At 48.9% G+C, this 26,549-nt stretch overlaps 1 protein-coding gene across 1 annotated transcript in view; it reads right to left on the bottom strand.

Annotated features, from left to right (window-relative positions):
• Positions 1 to 26,549, bottom strand: part of arhgef39 (Rho guanine nucleotide exchange factor 39) — a 125,693-nt gene that overhangs the window by 62,646 nt on the left and 36,498 nt on the right. Inside the window, exons 5-6 of the mRNA XM_090201380.1 lie at positions 22,237 to 22,355; positions 6,319 to 6,389 (exon numbers count right to left, since the gene is read on the bottom strand). Coding sequence (XP_090057506.1) covers positions 6,319 to 6,389; positions 22,237 to 22,355 — 190 coding nt within the window. The remainder of the gene's footprint in view (positions 1 to 6,318; positions 6,390 to 22,236; positions 22,356 to 26,549) is intronic.

Raw genomic sequence — 26,549 nt, 5'->3', positions numbered from 1 at the left:
CATAGTGCACTACTGGCACCCTATTCAAATCAAATCAAATGTATTTATAAAGCCCTTCGTACATCAGCTGATATCTCAAAGTGCTGTACAGAAACCCAGCCTAAAACCCCAAACAGCAAGCAATGCAGGTGTAGAAGCACTAGTGCACTACTGGCACCCTATTCCCTCCATAGTGCACCACTGGCACCATATTCCCTACATAGTGCACTACTGGCACCTTGTTCCCTACATAGTGCACTACTGGCACCCTATTCCCTCCATAGTGCACTACTGGCACCCTATTCCCTCCATAGTGCACTACTGGCACCCTGTTCCCTACATAGTGCACTACTGGCACCCTGTTCCCTACATAGTGCACTACTGGCACCCTGTTCCCTCCATAGTGCACTACTGGCACCCTATTCCCTCCATAGTGCACTACTGGCACCCTGTTCCCTACATAGTGCACTACTGGCACCCTGTTCCCTACATAGTGCACTACTGGCACCCTATTCCCTACATAGTGCACTACTGGCACCCTGTTCCCTACATAGTGCACTACTGGCACCCTGTTCCCTCCATAGTGCACTACTGGCACCCTATTCAAATCAAATCAAATGTATTTATATAGCCCTTCGTACATCAGCTGATATCTCAAAGTGCTGTACAGAAACCCAGCCTAGAACCCCAAACAGCAAGCAATGCAGGTGTAGAAGCACTAGTGCACTACTGGCACCCTATTCCCTCCATAGTGCACCACTGGCACCATATTCCCTACATAGTGCACTACTGGCACCTTGTTCCCTCCATAGTGCACTACTGGCACCCTATTCCCTCCATAGTGCACTACTGGCACCCTGTTCCCTACATAGTGCACTACTGGCACCCTGTTCCCTACATAGTGCACTACTGGCACCCTGTTCCCTACATAGTGCACTACTGGCACCCTATTCCCTCCATAGTGCACTACTGGCACCCTATTCCCTCCATAGTGCACTACTGGCACCCTATTCCCTCCATAGTGCACTACTGGCACCCTGTTCCCTACATAGTGCACTACTGGCACCCTGTTCCCTACATAGTGCACTACTGGCACCCTATTCCCTCCATAGTGCACTACTGGCACCCTATTAAAATCAAATCAAATGTATTTATAAAGCCCTTCGTACATCAGCTGATGTCTCAAAGTGCTGTACAGAAACCCAGCCTAGAACCCCAAACAGCAAGCAATGCAGGTGTAGAAGCACTAGTGCACTACTGGCACCCTATTCCCTCCATAGTGCACCACTGGCACCATATTCCCTACATAGTGCACTACTGGCACCTTGTTCCCTACATAGTGCACTACTGGCACCCTATTCCCTCCATAGTGCACTACTGGCACCCTATTCCCTCCATAGTGCACTACTGGCACCCTGTTCCCTACATAGTGCACTACTGGCACCCTGTTCCCTACATAGTGCACTACTGGCACCCTGTTCCCTACATAGTGCACTACTGGCACCCTATTCCCTCCATAGTGCACTACTGGCACCCTATTCCCTCCATAGTGCACTACTGGCACCCTGTTCCCTACATAGTGCACTACTGGCACCCTGTTCCCTACATAGTGCACTACTGGCACCCTATTCCCTCCATAGTGCACTACTGGCACCCTATTAAAATCAAATCAAATGTATTTATAAAGCCCTTCGTACATCAGCTGATGTCTCAAAGTGCTGTACAGAAACCCAGCCTAAAACCCCAAACAGCAAGCAATGCAGGTGTAGAAGCACTAGTGCACTACTGGCACCCTATTCCCTACATAGTGCACTACTGGCACCCTATTCCCTCCATAGTGCACTACTGTCACCATATTCCCTACATAGTGCACTACTGGCACCTTGTTCCCTACATAGTGCACTACTGGCACCCTGTTCCCTACATAGTGCACTACTGGCACCCTATTCCCTCCATAGTGCACTACTGGCACCCTATTCCCTCCATAGTGCACTACTGGCACCCTATTCCCTACATAGTGCACTACTGGCACCCTATTCCCTACATAGTGCACTACTGGCACCCTGTTCCCTACATAGTGCACTACTGGCACCCTGTTCCCTACATAGTGCACTACTGGCACCATATTCCCTACATAGTGCACTACTGGCACCCTATTCCCTACATAGTGCACTACTGGCACCCTGTGCACTACTGGCACCCTGTTCCCTACATAGTGCACTACTGGCACCCTGTTCCCTACATAGTGCACTACTGGCACCCTGTTCCCTGGTGTTGAGTGGTTTGTGGTGCGGGTTGGTGGTTCACGGGGAGCATATTAAGAGTGCAGTGTGAGGTCACACACACACACACACACACACACACACACACACACAGAGTGGATGAGGAAAACTCTTGAAGTACGGTAATTACAACAATTCTAACCGACGCTGTTGATTCCACACACAGAAAGACAAACAAAAACAACAAGAGGGGAATTAAAACAACAAAGCCTCCTGAGTTCTCTCTCAACTCGTTAGTTTGATAATCAGATACAATGTGATCTGGCTGGGGCTATTTCTAAATCATTCCCTTTACAATACAACCGGGATAACTAACAAAACAGAGTTTTCTTTTCTCATAAAAAGATGAAGAGTTTAGAAAAGCAGCGCTAATGAGGGAGAGGGGAGGAAGAGGGTGGAGGAGAGGAAGAGGATGGAGGAGAGGAAGAGGATGGAGGAGAGGAAGAGGAGAGGATGGAGGAGAGGGGAGAGGATGGAGGAGAGGAAGAGGGTGGGAGAGGAAGAGGATGGAGAGAAAGAGGGGAGAGGAGAGGAAAGAGGGGAGAGGAGAGGAAAGAGGGGAGAGGAGAGGAACGAGGGGAGAGGAGAGGAACGAGGGGAGAGGAGAGGAAAGAGGAGAGGAAAGAGGAGAGAGGAGAGGAAAGAGGAGAGAGGAGAGGAAAGAGGAGAGAGGAGAGGAAAGAGGAGAGGAAAGAGGAGAGAGGGATGGAGAAGAGAGAGGGATGGAGGAGAGGAGAGAACGATGGAGGAAAGAAGAGAGAGCATTCAGAGATGTACCTTCATCTTACCAGTGAGAGGCTGTTTTAATTTGTAAGCAAAAGCAGCACGCAGCCAATGAAGATTTTAATTGATCCCCATAAATAATTCCTTGTGTACATTTGCGCTTATGTCGGATTTGCTGTTTATTTGACGATTGGAATTATCCGGGTGGTGTGCTTCTCTCTGTTGATGTCGGAGATCAGACGAAGATTTTATTTATTAATATAATCGCTTAATATCCTCAGATCTGGTCCCCATTAATTAAGTTAAAATCCACATTGAGAATTTAGACGAACGTTGAGCTTTGCCACAGTGCTTTCATCCTATCCTCACAGAACAGCCTGTACTGAGCCCGTCGCTATCTCCTCCCAGCCTGTACTGGGCCCGCCGCTATCTCCCCCCCAGCCTGTACTGGGCCTGTACAGCCTGTACTACTGTGACAGCAACATCAACCAGCTCTTCACACAATGTGCTACTGAGTCTGCATTCCAAATGGTACCCTACGGGACGTTCCAAAGCTACCCACGAACCACGCGCACACCAATCCCAAGTAGTATGGAGCTGTGGCTTGCAGTATTGTTTCTTCATCCTATGTAATGCACACACCAATCCCAAGTCGTATGGAGTTGTGGCTTGGGGTATTGTTTCTTCATCCTATGTAATGCGCACACCAATCCCACCCCAACAGTGAGTATAGAGTATCAGTTCTCTGTCCGACAAGTAGTATGAGGCTGTGGCTTGCAGTATTGTTTCTTCATCCCATGTAATGCACACACCAATCCCAAGTCGTATGGAGTTGTGGCTTGGGGTATTGTTTCTTCATCCTATGTAATGCGCACACCAATCCCACCCCAACAGTGAGTATAGAGTATCAGTTCTCTGTCCGACAAGTAGTATGAGGCTATGGCTTGCAGTATTGTTTCTTCATCCCATGTAATGCACACACCGATCCCAAGTCGTATGGAGTTGTGGCTTGGGGTATTGTTTCTTCATCCTATGTAATGCGCACACCAATCCCACTCCAGCAGTGACTGTAGGCGGCAGGTAGCCTAGTGGTTAGAGCATCGGACTAGTAACCGAAAGGTTGTAAGATCGAAGCCCCGAGCTGACAAGGTAAAAATCTGTCGTTCTGCCTCCGAACAAAGCAGTTAACCCACTGTTCCGAGGCCGTCATTGAAAATAAGAATTTCTTCTTAAAACTGACTTGCCTAGTTAAATAAAGGTAAAATAAATAAATAAGAGTATCAGTTCCCTGTCTGACAAGTAGTACGGAGCTGTGGCTTGGAGTATTGTTTCTTCATCCTATGTAATGCATTCCCAGAGGAATTTCGTTTTTCCCCCCTCCTGTTCAGATAAATTAGTCATTAGTCAAGTTATGTTCCCATCCTACATCCTAATATTAACCATGTTCTGACCACTAGATGGCGCTGTCCCGAGTGATTAAAATACAGTGTATACACTTTAGGACGATTCTGACAGGAAGCATGAAAATGCTAGTACAGGTACCATCGACTTGCATTGGATTTTTGCAATAAATGCTTTTTTTTATTTTATTTTTTTACAAATTGTATTACCTGGAACAGTACCATCTAAAATGGTCAGAACCTGGTAATATCAGGATGTGTTGGTGTCATGCAGCACGACACATCTCCTTCACATAGAGTTGATCAGGCTGTTGATTGTTGCCTGTTGTTGTCACCAACTCCTCTTCAATGGCTGTGTGAAATTACAGGATATTGGCGGCAATTGGAACATGTCGATCCAGAGCATCCCAAACATGCTCAACGTGGGTGACATGTCTGGTGAGTATTCAGGCCATGGAAGAACTGGGACAAGTCGATCCAGAGCATCCCAAACATGCTCAAGGTGGTTGACATGTCTGGTGAGTATTCAGGCCATGGAAGAACTGGGACATGCTGTCATACACATCGATCCAGAGCATACCAAACATGCTCAATGTGGGTGACATGTCTGGTGAGTATTCAGGCCATGGAAGAACTGGGACATTTTCAGCTTCCAGGAATTGTGTAGAGATCCTAGCGACATGGGTCTGTGCATTATCATGCTGAAACATGAGGTGATGGAGGATGAATGGCACGACAATGGGCCTCAGGATCTCGTCACGGTATCTCTGAGCATTCAAATTGCCATCGATAAAATGCAATTGTGTTTGTTGTCCATAGCTTATGCCTGCCCCATACCATAACCCCACCGCTACCATGGGGCACTTTGTTCACAGCGTTGACATCAGCAAACCGCTCGCCCACACGTGGTCTGTGGTTGTGAGGCCGGTTGGACATACTGTAAAATTCTCAAAAAACGACGGAGGCGGCTTATGGTAGAGAAATGACATTTCAGTGACATTTATTTTCAGCTTGTGAAACATGGGACCAAAACTTCACATGTTGTGTTTATATTTTTGTTCAGTGTACGAACCCCCTCCCCTATAAAATAAAAATGGCCAATTCGGATGCAATCGATTAGCTTCAAATTTATAGTTCAACTAAATAAATGTTTCAGCAACGATAAATATGATCTGTTTTCTAACTACAGGAATGATTTCAGAACCATCTGAGATGGTCGGGGTCGTGGCCTGGAATGTCCCGACCTCTACGTAGTGCACTACCCTTAACCACGGCCTATAGGGCTCTCAGCAAAAGTAGTGCACTACCCTTAACCACAGCCCATAGGGTTCTCAGCAAAAGTAGTGCGCTATAAATTGGATAGGGTGTCATTTGGGACGCAGGCCGAAGTCTTCAGCGTCGAGACAGACCTCTTGACTACGACAGACTATAAACGGCGCCGAGGTCAATCCATCGATACTGTATTTACCTCGGGAAGAATCGCAGTGGGTCCGTCCCAAATGACACACACCTTATTCCCTACACGGTGATAGGGCCCTGGTCAAACGTAGTGCACTATATAGGGTGCCAGGGCCCATAGGGTTCTGGTCAAAAGTAGTGCACTATATAGGGTGCCAGGGACCCATAGGGTTCTGGTCAAAAGTAGTGCACTATATAGGGTGCCAGGGCCCATAGGGTTCTGGTCAAAAGTAGTGCACTATATAGGGTGCCAGGGCCCATAGGGTTCTGGTCAAACGTAGTGCACTATATAGGGTGCCAGGGCCCCATAGGGTTCTGGTCAAAAGTAGTGCACTATATAGGGTGCCAGGGCCCATAGGGTTCTGGTCAAAAGTAGTGCACTAAAATAGGTGAATAGGATGTCATTTGGGATATAGGAGAAGTGATGATTGAGCGAGCTGAGCAGTGTGTGCAGCAGGGAGATGAGAGACACTTACTTGAAAGCGGTTGGAACTCTGGGTAATCTGGACTCGTGTTCTCTGACAGATCCCGTAAGAAATGATTGTACCTGACAAAAAGAGAGAAGAGACACAGACAGACAAGGTCAATGTGAACTCGGTACACTTCTAGATCTAAAACAGTAAAACAAACACAAACAGTTTAGAGTAAGCAGATGGGACAGGGCTTTGTCATTTAGATACAGTACTATTCAAGCAGCCAGACAGTAGGGTGTGTGTGTGTGTGTGTGTGTGTGTGTATGTGTGTGTGTGTGTGTGTGTGTGTGTGTGTTCAGAGAAGACAATATTTGTCAACATGCTCTCTGACAACTTCCTCCTAACAACCAAGACACGTCCTGTCAGTGTAAACGTTCAAACAGACACCAACTATTCTACCGTGGAGTTGTCTGGTTTAGTTTAATAACACCATTACAGGACTAGGTAAATAGATCTTCCATTGTCTGGTTTAGTTTAATAACATGACTAGGTAAATATATCATCTATTGTCTGGTTTAGTTTAATAACAGGACTAGGTAAATAGATCATCTATTGTCTATAGTAACACCATTACAGGACTAGGTAAATAGATCATCTATTGTCTATAATAACACCATTACAGGACTAGGTAAATAGATCATCTATTGTCTGGTTTAGTTTAATAACAGGACTAGGTAAATAGATCATCTATTGTCTATAGTAACACCATTACAGGACTAGGTAAATAGATCATCTATTGTCTGGTTTAGTTTAATAACAGGACTAGGTAAATAGATAATCTATTGTCTATAGTAACACCATTACAGGACTAGGTAAATAGATCATCTATTGTCTGGTTTAGTTTAATAACATGACTAGGTAAATATATCATCTATTGTCTGGTTTAGTTTAATAACAGGACTAGGTAAATATATCATCTATTGTCTATAATAACACCATAACATGACTAGGTAAAGATATAATCTATTGTCTGGTTTAGTCTAATAACATGACTAGGTAAATAGATCATCTATTGTCTGGTTTAGTCTAATAACACCATCACATGTAAAACATAGTAGCAGTGGAAAGTTCCACGCTGAATGATAAAGTAGAGGCTTTGAATCCCTTCACCAGCAGCTACAGTATGTTACACACTGCTGGAGGGTCTAAGGGACTATTACAGTATGTTACACACTGCTGGAGGGTCTAAGGGACTATTACAGTATGTTACACACTGCTGGAGGGTCTAAGGGACTATTACAGTATGTTACACACTGCTGGAGGGTCTAAGGGACTATTACAGTATGTTACACACTGCTGGAGGGTCTAAGGGACTATTACAGTAGTCTACACACTGCTGGAGGGTCTAAGGGACTATTACAGTAGTCTACACACTGCTGGAGGGACTAAGGGACTATTACAGTATGTTACACACTGCTGGAGGGACTAAGGGACTATTACAGTATGTTACACACCCCTGGAGGGTGTTAGAGACTATTACAGTATGTTACACACTGCTGGAGGGACTAAGGGACTATTACAGTATGTTACACACTGCCGGAGGGTCTAAGGGACTATTACAGTATGTTACACACTGCTGGAGGGACTAAGGGACTATTACAGTATGTTACACACTGCTGGAGGGACTAAGGGACTATTACAGTATGTTACACACTGCTGGAGGGACTAAGGGACTATTACAGTATGTTACACACTGCTGGAGGGTCTAAGGGACTATTACAGTATGTTACACACTGCTGGAGGGTCTAAGAGATTATTACAGTATGTTACACACTGCTGGAGGGACTAAGATACTATTACAGTATGTTACACACTGCTGGAGGGACTAAGGGACTATTACAGTATGTTACACACCCCTGGAGGGTATTAGAGACTATTACAGTAGTCTACATACAGCTGGAGGGACTAAGGGACTATTACAGTATGTTACACACTGCTGGAGGGTCTAAGGGACTATTACAGTATGTTACACACTGCTGGAGGGACTAAGGGACTATTACAGTATGTTACACACCCCTGGAGGGTATTAGAGACTATTACAGTAGTCTACACACTGCTGGAGGGACTAAGGGACTATTACAGTATGTTACACACCCCTGGAGGGTATTAGAGACTATTACAGTAGTCTACATACTGCTGGAGGGTATTAGAGACTATTACAGTAGACTACACACTGCTGGAGGGACTAAGGGACTATTACAGTATGTTACACACCCCTGGAGGGACTAAGGGACTATTACAGTATGTTACACACCCCTGGAGGGACTAAGGGACTATTACAGTATGTTACACACTGCTGGAGGGACTAAGAGACTATTACAGTATGTTACACACTGCTGGAGGGTATTAGAGACTATTTCAGTAGACTACAAACTGCTGGAGGATATTAGAGACTATTACAGTAGACGACACACTGCTGGAGGGTATTAGAGACTATTACAGTCTGTTACACACTGCTGGAGGGACTAAGGGACTATTACAGTATGTTACACACCCCTGGAGGGTATTAGAGACTATTACAGTAGACTACACACCCCTGGAGGGTATTAGAGACTATTACAGTATGTTACACACTGCTGGAGGGACTAAGGGACTATTACAGTATGTTACACACCCCTGGAGGGTATTAGAGACTATTACAGTATGTTACACACTGCTGGAGGGACTAAGGGACTATTACAGTAGACTACACACCCCTGGAGGGTATTAGAGACTATTACAGTAGACTACACACTGCTGGAGGGTATTAGAGACTATTACAGTAGACTACACACCCCTGGAGGGTATTAGAGACTATTACAGTAGACTACACACTGCTGGAGGGTATTAGAGACTATTACAGTAGACTACACACCCCTGGAGGGTATTAGAGACTATTACAGTAGACTACAAACTGCTGGAGGGTATTAGAGACTATTACAGTATGTTACACACTGCTGGAGGGACTAAGGGACTATTACAGTAGACTACACACCCCTGGAGGGACTAAGGGACTATTACAGTATGTTACACACTGCTGGAGGGACTAAGGGACTATTACAGTAGACTACACACTGCTGGAGGGTGTTAGAGACTATTTAATTCCCTTCATCTGAACACGGTCAGAAACCACCATGCATGTCAGTTCAGTGCACACAGCGTAACAGAGGAAATACAATATTTCACAATACATATTTGAGAAGTGTCTGTATTAGGCCATGTCATCTCCAAACCAGCCCACCACACCCAAACTCTCCAGAATCTATAAGACGGAAATCTGTCGAAGTGACAGAGAATGAGGAGGAAAGGAGAAACATTGAGAGGGGAAAAGAGAGAGGGGGAAAGAGAGAGAGAGAGGGGGAAAGAGAGAAAGAGGGGGAAAGAGAGAAAGAGGGGGAAAGAGAGAGAGAGGGGGAAAGAGAGAGAGAGGGGGAAAGAGAGAGAGAGGGGGAAAGAGAGAGAGGGGGAAAGAGAGAGAGGGGAAAGAGAGAGAGGGGGAAAGAGAGAGAGAGGGGGAGAGAGAGAGAGAGGGGGAAAGAGAGAGAGGAGGAAAGAGAGAGAGAGGGGGGGAAAGAGAGAGAGAGGGGGAAAGAGAGAGAGAGGGGGAAAGAGAGAGAGGAGAGAGGGGGAAAGAGAGAGAGAGGGGGGGAAAGAGAGAGAGAGAGGGGGAAAGAGAGAGAGAGAGGGGGAAAGAGAGAGAGAGAGGGGGAAAGAGAGAGAGAGAGGGGGAAAGAGAGAGAGAGGGGGAAAGAGAGAGAGAGGGGGAAAGAGAGAGAGAGGGGAAAGAGAGAGAGAGGGGGAAAGAGAGAGAGAGGGGGAAAGAGAGAGAGAGGGAGAAAGAGAGAGAGGGGGAAAGAGAGAGAGGAGGAAAGAGAGAGAGGAGGAAAGAGAGAGAGGAGGAAAGAGAGAGAGAGGGGGAAAGAGAGAGAGGGGGAAAGAGAGAGAGGGGGAAAGAGAGAGAGGGGGAAAGAGAGAGAGAGGGGAAAGAGAGAGAGGAGAGAGGGGGAAAGAGAGAGAGGGGGGGGGAAAGAGAGAGAGAGAGGGGGAAAGAGAGAGAGCGGGGGAAAGAGAGAGAGAGCGGGGGAAGAGAGAGAGAGGGGGGAAAGAGAGAGAGAGGAGGAAAGAGAGAGAGAGGGGGAGAGAGAGAGGGGGAGAGAGAGAGAGAGAGAGAGGGAAAGAGAGAGAGGGAAAGAGAGAGAGGGAAAGAGAGAGAGGGGGGAAAGAGAGAGAGAGGGGGAAAGAGAGAGAGAGGGGGAAAGAGAGAGAGAGGGGGAAAGAGAGAGAGGGGGGGAAAGAGAGAGAGGAGGGAAAGAGAGAGAGAGGAGGAAAGAGAGAGAGAGGAGGAAAGAGAGAGAGAGGAGGAAAGAGAGAGGAGGAAAGAGAGAGGAGGAAAGAGAGAGAGAGGGGGAAAGAGAGAGAGAGGGGGAAAGAGAGAGAGAGGGGGAAAGAGAGAGAGAGGGGGGGAAAGAGAGAGAGAGGGGGAATGGAGAGAGAGAGAGGGGGAAAGAGAGAGAGAGAGGGGAAAGAGAGAGAGAGAGGGGAAAGAGAGAGAGAGGGGGAAGAGAGAGAGAGGGGGAAAGAGAGAGAGGGGGAGAGAGAGAGAGGGGGAAAGAGAGAGAGAGAGGGGGAAGAGAGAGAGAGGGGGAAAGAGAGAGAGAGAGGGGGAAAGAGAGAGAGGGGAAGAGAGAGAGAGGGGGAAAGAGAGAGAGAGGGGGAAAGAGAGAGAGAGGGGGAAAGAGAGAGAGAGGGGGAAAGAGAGAGAGAGAGAAGAGAGGGAAGAGAGAGAGGGGAGAGAGAGGGGAAGAGAGGAGAGAGGGGAAAGAGAGAGAGAGAGGGGGGGAGAGAGAGAGGGGGAGAGAGAGAGTGAGGGGGAGGAGAGAGAGAGAGGGAGAGAGAGAGAGAGAGGGGGAGGGAGGAGGGGGAGGGAGAGGGGGGAGGGAGGGAGAGGGGAAAGAGAGAGAGGGGTGAGGGAGGGGGGAGGGGAGGAGGGGGAAGGGAGGGGGAAGGGAGGGAGAGGGAGAGGGAGGGAGGGAGGAAGGAGAGAGAGAGGGAGAGGGAGGGAGGAAGGGAGGAGGAGGAAGGACGGAGAGGGGAGAGGGAGGAGGGGGAAGGGAGGAGGGGGAGAGGGAGGGAGGGGCGGGAGGGGTGAGCGGGAGGGGGCGGAAGGTGGCGGGATGGGGGAAGGGAGAGAGAGGGAGAGAGAGGAGGGAGGAGGGGAGGGAGAGAGGGAAGGAGAGAGAGGGAGAGGGAGGGAGGGGGGAAGGGAGGAGGGGGAAGGGAGGAGAGGGGGGAGGGAGAGGGAAGGGAGGGAGAGGGGGAAGAGGGAGGGAGGGGGAAGGGAGGGAGAGAGGGAGAGGGGAGAGAGGGAGAGGGAGGGGGAAGGGAGGGAGAGGGGGAAGGGAGGGAGGGGGAAGGGAGGGAGGGGGGAAGGGAGGGAGGGGGAAAGGAGGAGGGGGAAGGGAGGAGAGGGGGAAGGGAGGAGGGGGAAGGGAGGGAGGGGGAAGGGAGGGAGGGGGAAGGGAGGAGGGGGAAGGGAGGGAGGGGGAAGGGAGGGGAGGGGGAAGGGAGGGGAGGGGGAAGGGAGAGAGAGGGGCGGAAAAATCCGAGATAGGGGGAGGGGAGAGAGGGGGAGGGAGGGGGGAAGAGAGAGAGAGAGAGGGAGAGAGAGAGAGAGAGAGGGAAAGAGAGAGAGAGAGAGGGGGAAAGAGAGAGAGAGGGGGAGGGAGGGAGAGAGGGAGAGGGAGAGAGAGAGGGAAAGAGAGAGAGGGGTGAAAGAGAGAGAGAGAGGGGGAGAGAGAGAGAGGGGGAAAGAGAGAGAGAGAGAGGGAAAGAGAGAGAGAGAGGGGGGAAAGAGAGAGAGAGAGGGGGAAAGAGAGAGAGAGAGGGGGAAAGAGAGAGAGAGAGAGGGAAAGAGAGAGAGAGAGGGGGAAAGAGAGAGAGAGAGAGGGGGAAAGAGAGAGAGAGAGAGGGGGAAGAGAGAGAGAGGGGGAAAGAGAGAGAGAGAAGAGAGGAGAGAGAGAGAGAGGAGGAGCTCTCTCTCTCGTTCCCCTCTCTCTCTCCTTTCCCCTCTCTCTCTCTCTCTTTCCCCTCTCTCTTCTCGTCCCTCTCTTCCCCCCTCTCTCTCTCTTTCCCCTCTCTCTCTCTTTTCCCCGCTCTCTCTCTTTTCCCCTCTCTCTCTCTTTCCCTCTCTCTCTCTTTCCCCCTCTCTCTCTCTTTCCCTCTCTCTCTCTTTCCCCTCTCTCTCCTTTCCCTCCTCTTTCCCTCTCTCTCTCTTTCCCCTCTCTCTCTTTCCCTCTCTCTCTTGTCCCCTCCTCTCTCTTTCCCTCTCTCTCTCGCCTCTCTCTCCTCTTTCCCTCTGCTCTCTTTCCCTCTCTCGCTTTCCCCTCTCTCTCTCTCTTTCCCCCTCTCTCTTCCCTCTTTCCCCTCTCTCTCTTCCCCCTCTCTCTCTTTCCCCTCTCTCTCTTTCCCCCTCTCGCTCTCTTGTCCCCGCTCTCTCTCTTTCCCCTCTCTCTCTCTTTCCCCTCTCTCTCTCTTCTTTCCCTCTCTCTCTCTCTTTCCCTCTCTCTCTCTCTCTCTTTCCCCCTCTCTCTCTTTCCCGCCTCTCTCTCTCTTTTCCCCTCTCTCTCTCTTCTGTTTCCCTCTCTCTCTCTTTTCCCCTCTCTCTCTCTTTCTTCCCTCTCTCTCTCTTTCCCCTCTCTCTCTCTTTCCCCTCTCTCTCTTTTCCCTCTCTCTCTCTGTCTCTCTCTCTTTTCCCCTCTCTCTCTCTCTCTTCCCCCTCTCTTCTCCTCTCTCTTTCCCCTTCCAGCCCCCACCCCTTTAACCGATTTATTTGTTTTTTACCCCCGTACCTCACTCCTTCCCCCTCCTCCCTCTCCCCACCCCTTTATTTACCCCCCTACCTCACTACTCTCCCCCCTCTCTCTCTCTCCTTGGAGATAGTAGGAACAGCAGCAAACTAACAGGGGGGGGGTCCAAACGGTCAGATAGTAGGAACAGCAGCAAACTAACAGGGGGGGGTCCAAACGGTCAGATAGTAGGAACAGCAGCAAACTAACAGGGGGGGGGGTCCAAACGGTCAGATAGTAGGAACAGCAGCAAACTAACAGGGGGGGGGGGTCCAAACGGTCAGATAGTAGGAACAGCAGCAAACTAACAGGGGGGGGGGTTCAAACGGTCAGATAGTAGGAACAGCAGCAAACTAACAGGGGGGGGGGGTCCAAACGGTCAGATAGTAGGAACAGCAGCAAACTAACAGGGGGGGGGGGGGTCCAAACAGTCAGATAGTAGGAACAGCAGCAAACTAACAGGGGGGGGGGTTCAAACGGTCAGATAGTAGGAACAGCAGCAAACTAACAGGGGGGGGGTTCAAACGGTCAGATAGTAGGAACAGCAGCAAACTAACAGGGGGGGGTCCAAACGGTCAGATAGTAGGAACAGCAGCAAACTAACAGGGGGGGGGGTCCAAACAGTCAGATAGTAGGAACAGCAGCAAACTAACAGGGGGGGGGGTCCAAACAGTCAGATAGTAGGAACAGCAGCAAACTAACAGGGGGGGGGGTCCAAACGGTCAGATAGTAGGAACAGCAGCAAACTAACAGGGGGGGGGGGGTCCAAACGGTCAGATAGTAGGAACAGCAGCAAACTAACAGGGGGGGGGGGGTCCAAACGGTCAGATAGTAGGAACAGCAGCAAACTAACAGGGGGGGGGGGTCCAAACGGTCAGATAGTAGGAACAGCAGCAAACTAACAGGGGGGGGGGTCCAAACGGTCAGATAGTAGGAACAGCAGCAAACTAACAGGGGGGGGGGGGGGGTCCAAACGGTCAGATAGTAGGAACAGCAGCGTTGTCGCCTTCTCAGAAGAAAAAACAAGAAGATTCCCATTTTAAAAAGTACAGAATAAGTGCATGGTGATCAATTTGTGATACATTAGAGTAACCTATCCCCCTTTTAAAAGGGAGACCGAACGGCAGCTTTCCAACGACAGAAATCTTTACCCTGGCGTTTGGAGAGAGACAGTGGAACCTTGGAAGTACATTGACAATTTACATTGATTTCCAGTGTCTCTCTCCCCTACTCTTCCTCCCCCCCACTACTCTTCCTCCCCCCTCCCCCCGCCCCTACTCTTCCTCCCCGTCTCCTCCCTACTCTCCTCCCCCTAATGTCCTGCCACCCTACTCTCCCCCCCTACTCTCCCTCCCTACTCTTTCCCCCCCTACTCTCCCTCCCTACTCTTTCCCCCCCTACTCTCCCTCCCCTACTCTCCCTCCTCTGTGTTGTCTGGTCTTTATTTTAAGAGACACACAGGTGCCAGAGAGGCCATTAGCCACTCCAGAAGTCAGCCATTAGCCATGCTAGCAGTCAGCCATTAGCCATGCTAGCAGACTGACTGCCATATTCCACTCCAGAAGTCAGCCATTAGCCATGCTAGCAGTCAGCCATTTGCTATGCTAGCAGACTGACTGTCATATTCCACTCCAGAAGTCAGCCATTAGCCATGCTAGCAGTCAGCCATTAGCCATGCTAGCAGAATGACTGTCATATTCCACTCCAGAAGTCAGCCATCAGCCATGCTAGCAGTCAGCCATTAGCCATGCAGCAGACTGACTGTCATATTCCACTCCAGAAGTCAGCCATCTGCCATGCTAGCAGTCAGCCATGTGCTATGCTAGCAGACTGACTGTCATATTCCACTCCAGAAGTCAGTCATTAGCCATGCTAGCAGTCAGCCATTAGCCATGCTAGCAGACTGCCATATTCCACTCCTGAAGTCAGCCATTAGCCAGCTAGCAGTCAGCCATTAGCCATGCTAGCAGACTGCCATATTCCACTCCAGAAGTCAGCCATTAGCCATGCTAGCAGACTGACTGCCATATTCCACTCCAGAAGTCAGCCGTTAGCCATGCTAGCAGTCAGCCATTAGCCATGCTAGCAGTCAGCCATTAGCCATGCTAGCAGTCAGCCATTAGCCATGCTAGCAGTCAGCCATTAGCCATGCTAGCAGTCAGCCATTAGCCATGCTCGTGCCAACGTACTGACAGTTGGTGGCAGCAGTAGAAAGTGTTATTCGTTAACAGTGGCGCCATGTGACATGAAAAGGAAGGATGACAACAGATACACTCCGTCTACATGACAGAGCGTCCATTATATTTCCTCGACCCTGAACGATACAGCAGGATTCAAAATGAACACGTTTTATTTGATCCTAAAAAATAAATAAATAAAAAAGAAGTAATAACGTTCATCTGACAGTTATTTTCTCTGGAATGGTGGTCTGGTTCTTAAATGCAACTCAAGTTGAAATCTGAAAAGGGTTTAGCATTGCTTTACTTTTCAATGCACTCAAGGCTGCTAAGAATGAAGGCTGCTGTTGTGGGCTTGAAAAACACAAACTGTTGTTAACAAACAGATTAATAACGTGGTAAAGAGACCGGGGGGGGGGGGGGGGGGGACAGACAGAAACTCAAATTATAAACTCCGGTATTGTATAAATATAACTAAATCGCGGCGAACTACACTATTGATACGTTACCACACCAGCAGTAAGCCTTGTGAATGGGGAGAAAGAGCAACATTGTTCAACTCATTAGGAAACTAAAAAAGAAACGAAACACGAAAACAAGAGTCCAATTAAACCCTCCTTCAATTAGGAGACACTTAAACAGGAAGTAATAATTCCACTCCTTTATTCTCTCATCTGGTAATAACAAATACATGACAGGCTTTATCAGCAGAGGGAGCATGCCCTCATCCTTATTAGAGAGGGGAGGGAGGGGAGGGAGGGAGGGAGGCTGGGAGGGAGGGAGGGATGTAATTAAAGAGACGGCGCTACAAAAAGAAAGAAAGAGGGAGAGTTTCTCCTCTCTAATGAGAGTTTATTACCCAGCATTCCCAAATAATGTAAAACGGAAACGTTTAGCCGCGCTGTCACGCTCATTAGCAGCTGAGCAAAGACAAGATAACGACGAGACAACAACAACATAATCTGAACCGGATTTACACCAGCTCACATATTCTAATGAAAAGGGGAGAAGAATGCTAGCATATTTAGAAAGCAAGCATGTGGTTGGGGATCACTGTGTTGGCCTAGTTAGTGAGAATGTGGCGGCTGTGGCTACAGCGCTAATGCTAATTCCATTTGTAATATGCAGATGATATGCAGATGGCTCTCTTTCCTATTCTCAGCAGACATGTTGGGTCATTCGGGCACTTCCACTCACGTCAGAAACGAAGAGAGCGAGCAAGAGAGGGAGAGAGCGAGAGAGGGAGCGAGAGAGGGAGAGAGAGGGAGAGAGAGAGAGAGGGAGAGAGAGAGAGGGAGGGAGAGCGAGAGGGAGGGAGAGCGAGAGAGAGAGGGAGGGAGAGCGAGAGGGGAGAGCGAGAGAGGGAGAGCGAGAGAGGGAGAGCGAGAGAGCGAGAGAGGGAGAGCGAGAGAAGGAGAGCGAGAGAAGGAGAGCGGGAGAGCGAGAGAGGGAGAGCGAGAGAGGGAGAGCGAGAGAGGGAGAGCGAGAGAGGGAGAGCGAGAGAGGGAGAGCGAGAGAGGGAGAGCGAGAGAGGGAGAGCGAGAGAGGGAGAGCGAGAGAGGGAGAGCGAGAGAGGGAGAGCGAGAGAGGGAGAGCGAGAGAGGGAGAGCGAGAGAGGGAGAGCGAGACAGGGAGAGCGAGACAGGGAGAGCGAGACAGGGAGAGCGAGACAGAGAGAGCGAGACAGAGAGAGCGAGACAGAGAGAGCGAGAGAGAGAGCGAGACAGAGAGAGCGAGACAGAGAGAGCGAGACAGAGAGAGCGAGACAGAGAGAGCGAGACAGAGAGAGCGAGACAGAGAGCGAGACAGAGAGAGCGAGACAGAGAGAGCGAGACAGAGAGAGCGAGACAGAGAGAGCGAGACAGAGAGAGCGAGACAGAGAGAGCGAGACAGAGAGAGCGAGACAGAGAGAGAGAGAATAAAGTCAAATTATTTGCCTTTAAATACGTTACATTAAAGATTCAGAATTCTAATGAAGAGACAACAGGCAGCGTCAGCCACGGGTTAGTGAACACGCCACAGACCTTCATTTCTACCACTAACAGCTTCCAAAGGAAAGAAAGAACCAAGGAAATGAACACAGAACATCTCAATATAGTACTGGGAGGCATTGTGTGCGTGTGTGTGTGTGTGTGTGTGTGTGTGGAGATACACTCTTCTCTCCTAACTTTCAGCAATTAAAAGCGAATATGAAGTGACTGTAAAGAGACGTATCTTATCTCCCTCTCTGAATGGGTAAGTGTGTAAAAGGGGATTAGATGAAAGAAAATTATAATTATATATATATATATATATAATATGGCTTGGTATAAAAATGAGAATATGCGAGAGTTTGTTTAGTTTAAAAATGGGGAATGTAGTGGTGTCTTCATCACAGCAATACTACAACCATTGAGAAGAGCAGGAGGTACTTCAATATGTTCAAATGGAGATTATTTCAAAACGCCCAACAAGGGGGGCCTCTCGAGTGGTGCAGTGGTCTAAGGCACTGCCTCGCAGTGTGCCACTAGAGATTCTGGGCTCTCGGGAGACCCATGGGGGGGCAGCGCACAATTGGTCCAGCGTCGTCCTGGTTAGAGGAGGGTTTGGTCCAGCGTCGTCCGGGTTAGAGGAGGGTTTGGCACAGCGTCGTCCTGGTTAGAGGAGGGTTTGGTCCAGCGTCGTCCGGGTTAGAGGAGGGTTTGGTGCAGCGTCGTCCGGGTTAGAGGAGGGTTTGGTCCGGCAGGGATGTCCTTGTCCCATCGCGCTCTAGCGACTCCTGTGGCGGGCCGGGCGTAGTGCACGCTGACACGGTCGCCAGGTGTACGGCGTTTCCTCCGACACATTGGTGCGGCTGGCTTCCGGGTTAAGTGGGCATCACAACGCACGATATACCATCACGTCCTATCACAACGCACGATATACCATCACGTCCCATCACAACGCACGATATACCATCACGTCCTATCACAACGCACAATATACCATCACGTCCTATCACAACACACGATATACCATCACGTCCTATCACAACGCACGATATACCATCACGTCCTATCACAACGCACGATATACCATCACGTCCTATCACAACGCACGATATACCATCACGTCCTATCACAACGCACGATATACCATCACGTCCTATCACAACGCACGATATACCATCACGTCCTATCACAACGCACGCTATAACAAAAAAAAAATTCAAATCCATCGTTCACATAAAGGAGGACTAAAGCGAGCGTGGTCATTGGTTGCCCAATCTAAAGACTAGGTCTTAGTTTCCCTCCCCTCGATAATTCACGAGCCCACAGCCTTAACCCGTTTCACTTCCTCGTGTTCTGTCCGTACCGCTCTCATCCCCGTCACCCTTCAGGTTAAACATTCCCTCAGAGGCACAAAATGGCCCCCAACTCAGAGCCATTGTGGATTCCGGAATCCTCCAGTTGCCATTGTGGATTCCGGAATCCTCCAGTTGCCATTGTGGATCCCGGAATCATCCAGTTGCCACCCGCCTTCACGTTGACATGCTACATCCCCCATTACGGACACAATAACATGCGTAACACAGACCGAGAGAGAGAGCAGAGGAGCTATTCACCGTCACACACACACAGCCCCAGTCAACTCCCAGAACTCATCGCTGTCATCTCCGGGGAGAGAGGACGGAAAGAGAAGGTCCGCTTTCAGCCAGCCAAGATCCACGTCCCAAACGGCCCTGTATTCCCTACATAGTGCACTACGTTTGACCAGAGCCCAATGGGGCCCTAACGCTGCACTATACAGGGGAATAGGGTGCCATTTGGGATCCAGGGCCAGCTCCAGACAGTAAATGCCACTTAATAAAAGGCAATGATTTTATTCCCCCCCCCCCCTCCACAACCCCCCCCCCCCCCCCACAACCCCCCCACTCCCGTATCTCCTTAAGTATCCAGCACTTCAGCCACACTCACCATCAATCATCGTCCAACAGCCATAAGTGACATCAATTTCCTGCTGTTACCAGAAAGCAGGGAGAGCTCTGTGTGTGTTCGTTCACGCGTGAACGTAAGTGTGTGTGTGTGTGTGTTCACACGTGAGTGTGTGTGTGTGTGTGTGTTCACACGTGAGTGTGTGTGTGTGTGTGTGTTCACACGTGAGTGTGTGTGTGTGTTCACACGTGAGTGTGTGTGTGTGTTCACACGTGAGTGTGTGTGTGTGTTCACACGTGAGTGTGTGTGTGTGTTCACACGTGAGTGTGTGTGTGTGTTCACACGTGAGTGTGTTCGTTCACGCGTGAGTGTGTTCGTTCACGCGTGAGTGTGTTCGTTCACGCGTGACTGTGTGTGTGTGTGTGTGTGTGTGTGTGTGTGTGTGTGTGTGTGTGTGTGTGTGTGTGTGTGTGTGTGTGTGTGTGTGTGTGTGTGTGTGTGTGTGTGTGAGTGTGTGTGTGTGTGTGTGTGTGTGTCGAGTCACCTAACATCATCGTACTATGATGAGAGGTCCCTGGAGTCTCCGAGAGTTTCACGGAGGAAGAGCAAAAGGTGAATCTATTGCCATTGTCCCAGGGTTAAGTCTGTCAGTCCTGCAGCCTCAAAATGTCTGCTGCATTTTGGGTGTGGGGGGGGGGGGGGGGGGGGGAAGCACAAGACGCACCTAAAGAATAGTGGGACACGGAACTAGTCCGAAGTTGGACGATAACTGACGTCAGACTCTACGGATGGATAGATGTTGGGAGGTGTAAAGGTACAGCAGGACAGACAGACTGTCTTCGTGCATGATGGATGGACAGATGTTGGGAGGCGTAAAGGTACAGCAGGACAGACATACTGTCTTCGTGCGTGACGGATGGACACAACACGTCAAGGAGGTCGCTGTGAGAATCATCTCCGTACTACACGAGACAAGAAAGCCTCGTTAAGAAAACAGACGAGCAGCTTGATAAAAACCCATAGCAGCGTATTTTCATCCTAGCTCCTGTGTTCATAAATCAGCATGTTGATTATGGCCCATCTCTCCCCCCCCGTGATACACTAATTAACGACAGGGATCAGGACCGCATGGAATTACAGCCAACACTAACGGCTGGTTAACACAGGGGATTGTGACAGATCTGTTACAGTCTGAGTGTGTGTGTGTGTGTGTGTGTGTGTGTGTGTCAAAGTTTTACCAACAGGCGCTACATCAAATAATAACCGCGTCTGTCATCGCAGCTATAAACAACAACAACAACAGGAAAAGAGAGAAGTCAGGCATGAAAAGCGTGACGCTACAGGGGTCGTCTACGGTGGCGTTTACAGTACGCAACACTACCCTCTCAACACACACTGTTCTGTTACCCACTCTGAACGTCCCCCCCCAACACCTTCAGGAAGTCACATGGTTCAGAGTAGGAAGTGTAGAACTTTGTCAAGTGCCAATCAAAAAAAAAATAAGTCCACAAACTACTGGGTCAGTGGAAACCCACATCACATGACAACCAGCAGCCAGTATTACCTCTGAATCAACGGGTGGGAGGGTGGATGGGACAATGGTTGGATGAAATGAAAGCAGGTATTGTTTGATGGAGTGGGTGTGGGGCGGAGGGTGTTTTACAGTAGTTGGTGGTTTAGAACGATGTGCTGTTGAATTGTGTTTTACAGTAGTTGGTGGTTTAGAACGATGTGCTGTTGAATTGTGTTTTACAGTAGTTGGTGGTTTAGAACGATGTGCTGTCGAATTGTGTTTTACAGTAGTTGGTGGTTTAGAACGATGTACTGTCGAATTGTGTTTTACAGTAGTTGGTGGTTTAGAACGATGTGCTGTTGAATTGTGTTTTACAGTAGTTGGTGGTTTAGAACGATGTGCTGTTGAATTGTGTTTTACAGTAGTTGGTGGTTTAGAACGATGTGCTGTTGAATTGTGTTTTACAGTAGTTGGTGGTTTAGAACGATGTGCTGTTGAATTGTGTTTTACAGTAATAGGTGGTTTAGAACGATGTGCTGTTGAATTGTGTTTTACAGTAATAGGTGGTTTAGAACGATGTGCTGTTGAATTGTGTTTTACAGTAGTTGGTGGTTTAGAACGATGTGCTGTTGAATTGTGTTTTACAGTAGTTGGTGGTTTAGAACGATGTGCTGTTGAATTGTGTTTTACAGTAGTTGGTGGTTTAGAACGATGTGCTGTTGAATTGTGTTTTACAGTAGTTGGTGGTTTAGAACGATGTGCTGTTGAATTGTGTTTTACAGTAATAGGTGGTTTAGAACGATGTGCTGTTGAATTGTGTTTTACAGTAATAGGTGGTTTAGAACGATGTGCTGTTGAATTGTGTTTTACAGTAGTTGGTGGTTTAGAACGATGTGCTGTTGAATTGTGTTTTACAGTAGTTGGTGGTTTAGAACGATGTGCTGTTGAATTGTGTTTTACAGTAGTTGGTGGTTTAGAACGATGTGCTGTTGAATTGTGTTTTACAGTAGTTGGTGGTTTAGAACGATGTGCTGTTGAATTGTGTTTTACAGTAGTTGGTGGTTTAGAACGATGTGCTGTTAGATGGGGTGTATAAGGTGTATGGAAACAGATTAACATACTGCTAGATGGGGTGTATAAGGTGTATGGAAACAGAGACAATACTGTTAGATGGGGTGTATAAGGTGTATGGAAACAGAGTAACATACTGTTAGGTGGGGTGTATAAGGTGTATTGAAACAGAGTAACATACTGTTAAATGTGGTGCATAAGGTGTATGGAAACAGTAACATAATGTTAGATGGGGTGTATAAGGTGTATGGAAACAGAGTAACATACTGTTAGATGGGGTGTATAAGGCGTATTGAAACAGAGTAACATACTGTTAGATGGGGTGTATAAGGTGTATGGAAACAGAGTAACATACTGTTAGATGGGGTGTATAAGGTGTACGGAAACAGAGTAACATACCGTTGGATGGGGTGTATAAGGTGTACGGAAACAGAGTAACATACTGTTGGATGCGCTGTATGGGCAGTGGGAGCAGGTCCTCTAGTTTACAGTTGAGGAACTCTGGTCTGGACTCCTGGAGCTTCTTAAACCTTCTAAAGGCTTTGTTCTTCTTTACCTGGAGCTGAGGACCGAGAACAGACCATTTAATATCACCCCGAGTCCTCCACTAAACAGATCTTTACCTGGAGCTGAGGACCGAGAACAGACCATCTAATATCACTCCGAGTCCTCCACTAAACAGATCTTTACCTGGAGCTGAGGACCGAGAACAGACCATCTAATATCACCCCGAGTCCTCCACTAAACAGATCTTTACCTGGAGCTGAGGACCGAGAACAGACCATTTAATATCACCCCGAGTCCTCCACTAAACAGATCTTTACCTGGAGCTGAGGACCGAGAACAGACCATCTAATATCACCCCGAGTCCTCCACTAAACAGATCTTTACCTGGAGCTGAGGACAGAGAACAGACCATCTAATATCACCCTGAGTCCTCCACTAAACAGAAGAGACCCGAAGAGTTGGACAGAGAACAGACACCATTTAATATCACCCTGAGTCCTCCACTAAACAGAGGAGACCGAAGAGTTGGACAGAGAACAGACACCATTTAATATCACCCTGAGTCCTCCACTAAACAGAGGAGACTGAAGAGTTGGACAGAGAACAGACACCATTTAATATCACCCTGAGTCCTCCACTAAACATGAGGAGACTGAAGAGTTGGACAGAGAACAGACACCATTTAATATCACCCTGAGTCCTCCACTAAACAGAGGAGACCGAAGAGTTGGACAGAGAACAGACACCATTTAATATCACCCTGAGTCCTCCACTAAACAGAGGAGACCGAAGAGTTGGACAGAGATAACTTCTCAGCCACTCAGAACAGAACATGCCAAAGGACAGTTTCTAAATCGAGGGCATGTCAACTCCCTCCAACTAGGGTCAGCTGCTGTGAACATCAACAACACTTCTGACAGCGCAAATCAGAACAATTGTTTGTAATTGATAGAATCCTGGTCTGAGACGGCAGGTCTCACCACACATATCTCCATCTCTCTACTGATGACAGATACCTGCTCCCCCCGCGCCGTCTGTCTGTCTGTCTGTCTGAGCGGCCGCGCCGCCGCCTGTCTGTCCGTCCGTCCGTCCACCGGCTGGCTGCGCCGCCTGTCTGTCTGTCTTTGAGGAGGCGTCGCCGTCTGTCTGTCTACGAGGAGGCGTCGCCGTCTGTCTGTCTACGAGGAGGCGTCGCCGTCTGTCTGTCTACGAGGAGGCGTCGCCGTCTGTCTGTCTACGAGGCCGCGTCGCCGTCTGTCTGTCTACGAGGAGGCGTCGCCGTCTGTCTGTCTACGTGGCCGCGTCGCCGTCTGTCTGTCTACGAGGCCGCGTCGCCGTCTGTCTGTCTACGAGGAGGCGTCACCGTCTGTCGGTCTACGAGGCCGCGTCGCCGTCTGTCTGTCTACGAGGAGGCGTCGCCGTCTGTCTGTCTGCGCCGCCTGTCTGTCTGCCCAGCCGCCTGTCTGTCCGCGCCGCCTGTCTGTCTGCCCAGCCGTCTGTCTGTCCGCGCCGCCGTCTGTCTGTCTGCGCCGTCTGTCTGTCTGCCCAGCCGCCTGTCTGTCCGCGCCGCCTGTCTGTCTGCCCAGCCGTCTGTCTGTCCGCGCCGCCGTCTGTCTGTCCGCGCCGTCTGTCTGTCCGCGCCGCCATCTGTCTGTCTGTCTGTCTGCGAGGCCGTCTGTCTGCGAGGCCGCACCGCCGTCTGTCTGTCTGCCCAGCCGTCTGTCTGTCCGCGCCGCCGTCTGTGTACTCCCCCCAACACCAATCACCTCTATGTCAGTCATTATCTCTCTGGGTTGGCAGTCAGAGTGGAGGAGGAAGTCTGTGTGTGAGAGTGACTGTGTGTGTGTGTGTGTTTGTGAGAACGTGCGTGATTGTGTTTGAGCACGCTCTCATTCAATAGGCATGTTGTAAATCATGTCAACATGAGCGTCAACAATACGACAGCAGAAAGAGAGACTCGTCTTGTCAACCATCAAAACAAGCATGGCTGCCGTAGGGCCCAAGAAAACCTGCGTTTGTGGACAGAATCACCTAATCCAGACATTACAAAAACGGAACGAAACAATATTTAAAACAATCTATTGAACTTCTTCCCAGAGAACCATAAGTATTGACCATAATGCATCAGCTCTCTGAAACGACACAGGAATTCCCCTGCCTGTGTGTGTGTGTGTGTGTGTGTGTGTGTGTGTGTGTGTGTGTGTCTACACTTTGTGTAACAGCCGTTAGAGATAATGTCAATGATTACCAGTCTTCTGGTAGAGCCGGAAAGGCTCAATTAAACAACAACACCTCTTAACCAATCAACAGTGTCTTCCTGGTGCACACTGCCCACAGCAACACCTCAGTCAAGTCAACAGTGTCTTCCTGGTGCACACTGACCACAACAACACCTCTTAACCAATCAACAGTGTCTTCCTGGTGCACACTGCCCACAGCAACACCTCAGTCAAGTCAACAATCTCTTCCTGGTGCACACTGACCACAGCAACACCTCTTAACCGATCAACAGTCTCTTCCTGGTGCACACTGACCACAGCAACACCTCTTAACCAATCAACAGTCTCTTCCTGGTGCACACTGACCACAGCAACACCTCTTAACCGATCAACAGTCTCTTCCTGGTGCACACTGACCACAGCAACACCTCTTAACCAATCAACAGTCTCTTCCTGGTGCACACTGACCACAGCAACACCTCAATCAAGTCAACAGTCTCTTCCTGGTGCACACTGACCACAGCAACACCTCTTAACCAATCAACAGTCTCTTCCTGGTGCACACTGACCACAGCAACACCTCAATCAAGTCAACAGTCTCTTCCTGGTGCACACTGACCACAGCAACACCTCAATCAAGTCAACAGTCTCTTCCTGGTGCACACTGACCACAGCAACACCTCTTAACCGATCATCAGTCTCTTCCTGGTGAACACTGACCACAGCAACACCTCTTAACCGATCAACAGTCTCTTCCTGGTGCACACTGACCACAGCAACACCTCTTAACCAATCAACAGTCTCTTCCTGGTGCACACTGACCACAGCAACACCTCTTAACCAATCAACGGTCTCTTCCTGGTGCACACTGACCACAGCAACACCTCTTAACCAATCAACGGCCTCTTCCTGGTGCACAGTGACCACAGCAACACCTCTTAACCAATCAACGGCCTCTTCCTGGTGCACACTGGAATTAAAGGGTAACTACATCCAAAAATCTAAATTTCTTAAATTTTTCCGAGACCTAAAAAACGGTCTCCTGATGTGGTTTAAACATTGTTGTGGACATAAAAATATCCATTTGTGTTTTTCTAAAAAAAATAATAAGAATCATTCTGAGAGCCAAAAACCTGGAAAACCCACTGAGTCGTACCGGGTGAAGGGGTGTGTGTGTGTATTTACACTGCGATGATGAGCTCAATGTGAGAGGAATCACTGATGAACACCAACACGAGGAAAACAGAAACTGACATCACTACGGAGCTACTAACATCACTACGGAGCTACTAACATCACTACGGAACTAACATCACTACGGAACTAACGTCACTACGGAGCTAACGTCACTACGGAGCTAACGTCACTACGGAGCTACTAACGTCACTACGGAGCTACTAACGTCACTACGGAGCTACTAACGTCACTACGGAGCTACTAACGTCACTACGGAGCTACTAACATCACTACGGAGCTACTAACATCACTACGGAGCTAACGTCACTACGGAGCTAACGTCACTACGGAGCTAACGTCACTACGGAGCTACTAACATCACTACGGAGCTACTAACATCACTACGGAGCTACTAACATCACTACGGAGCTACTAACATCACTACGGAGCTACTAACATCACTACGGAGCTAACGGCACTACGGAGCTACTAACATCACTACGGAGCTACTAACGTCACTACGGAGCTACTAACGTCACTACGGAGCTACTAACGTCACTACGGAGCTACTAACGTCACTACGGAGCTACTAACGTCACTACGGAGCTAACGTCACTACGGAGCTAACTTCACTACGGAGCTAACTTCACTACGGAGCTAACTTCACTACGGAGCTAACTTCACTACGGAGCTAACTTCACTACGGAGCTAACTTCACTACTACACTTTTTATTAATTGTTTCTATTTTCTACACTGTAGAATAATAGTGAAGACAACAAAACTATGAAATAACACATATGGAATCATGTAGTAACCAGAAAAGTGTAAAAAATAAATAAATCTAAATCTATTT

This window comes from Oncorhynchus mykiss, chromosome 15 (assembly GCF_057628025.1).
Source record: "Oncorhynchus mykiss isolate SJ-2025 chromosome 15, ASM5762802v1, whole genome shotgun sequence".
Taxonomy (NCBI): Eukaryota; Metazoa; Chordata; class Actinopteri; order Salmoniformes; family Salmonidae; genus Oncorhynchus; species Oncorhynchus mykiss.
This window is presented reverse-complemented; position numbering and strand designations above follow the sequence as displayed.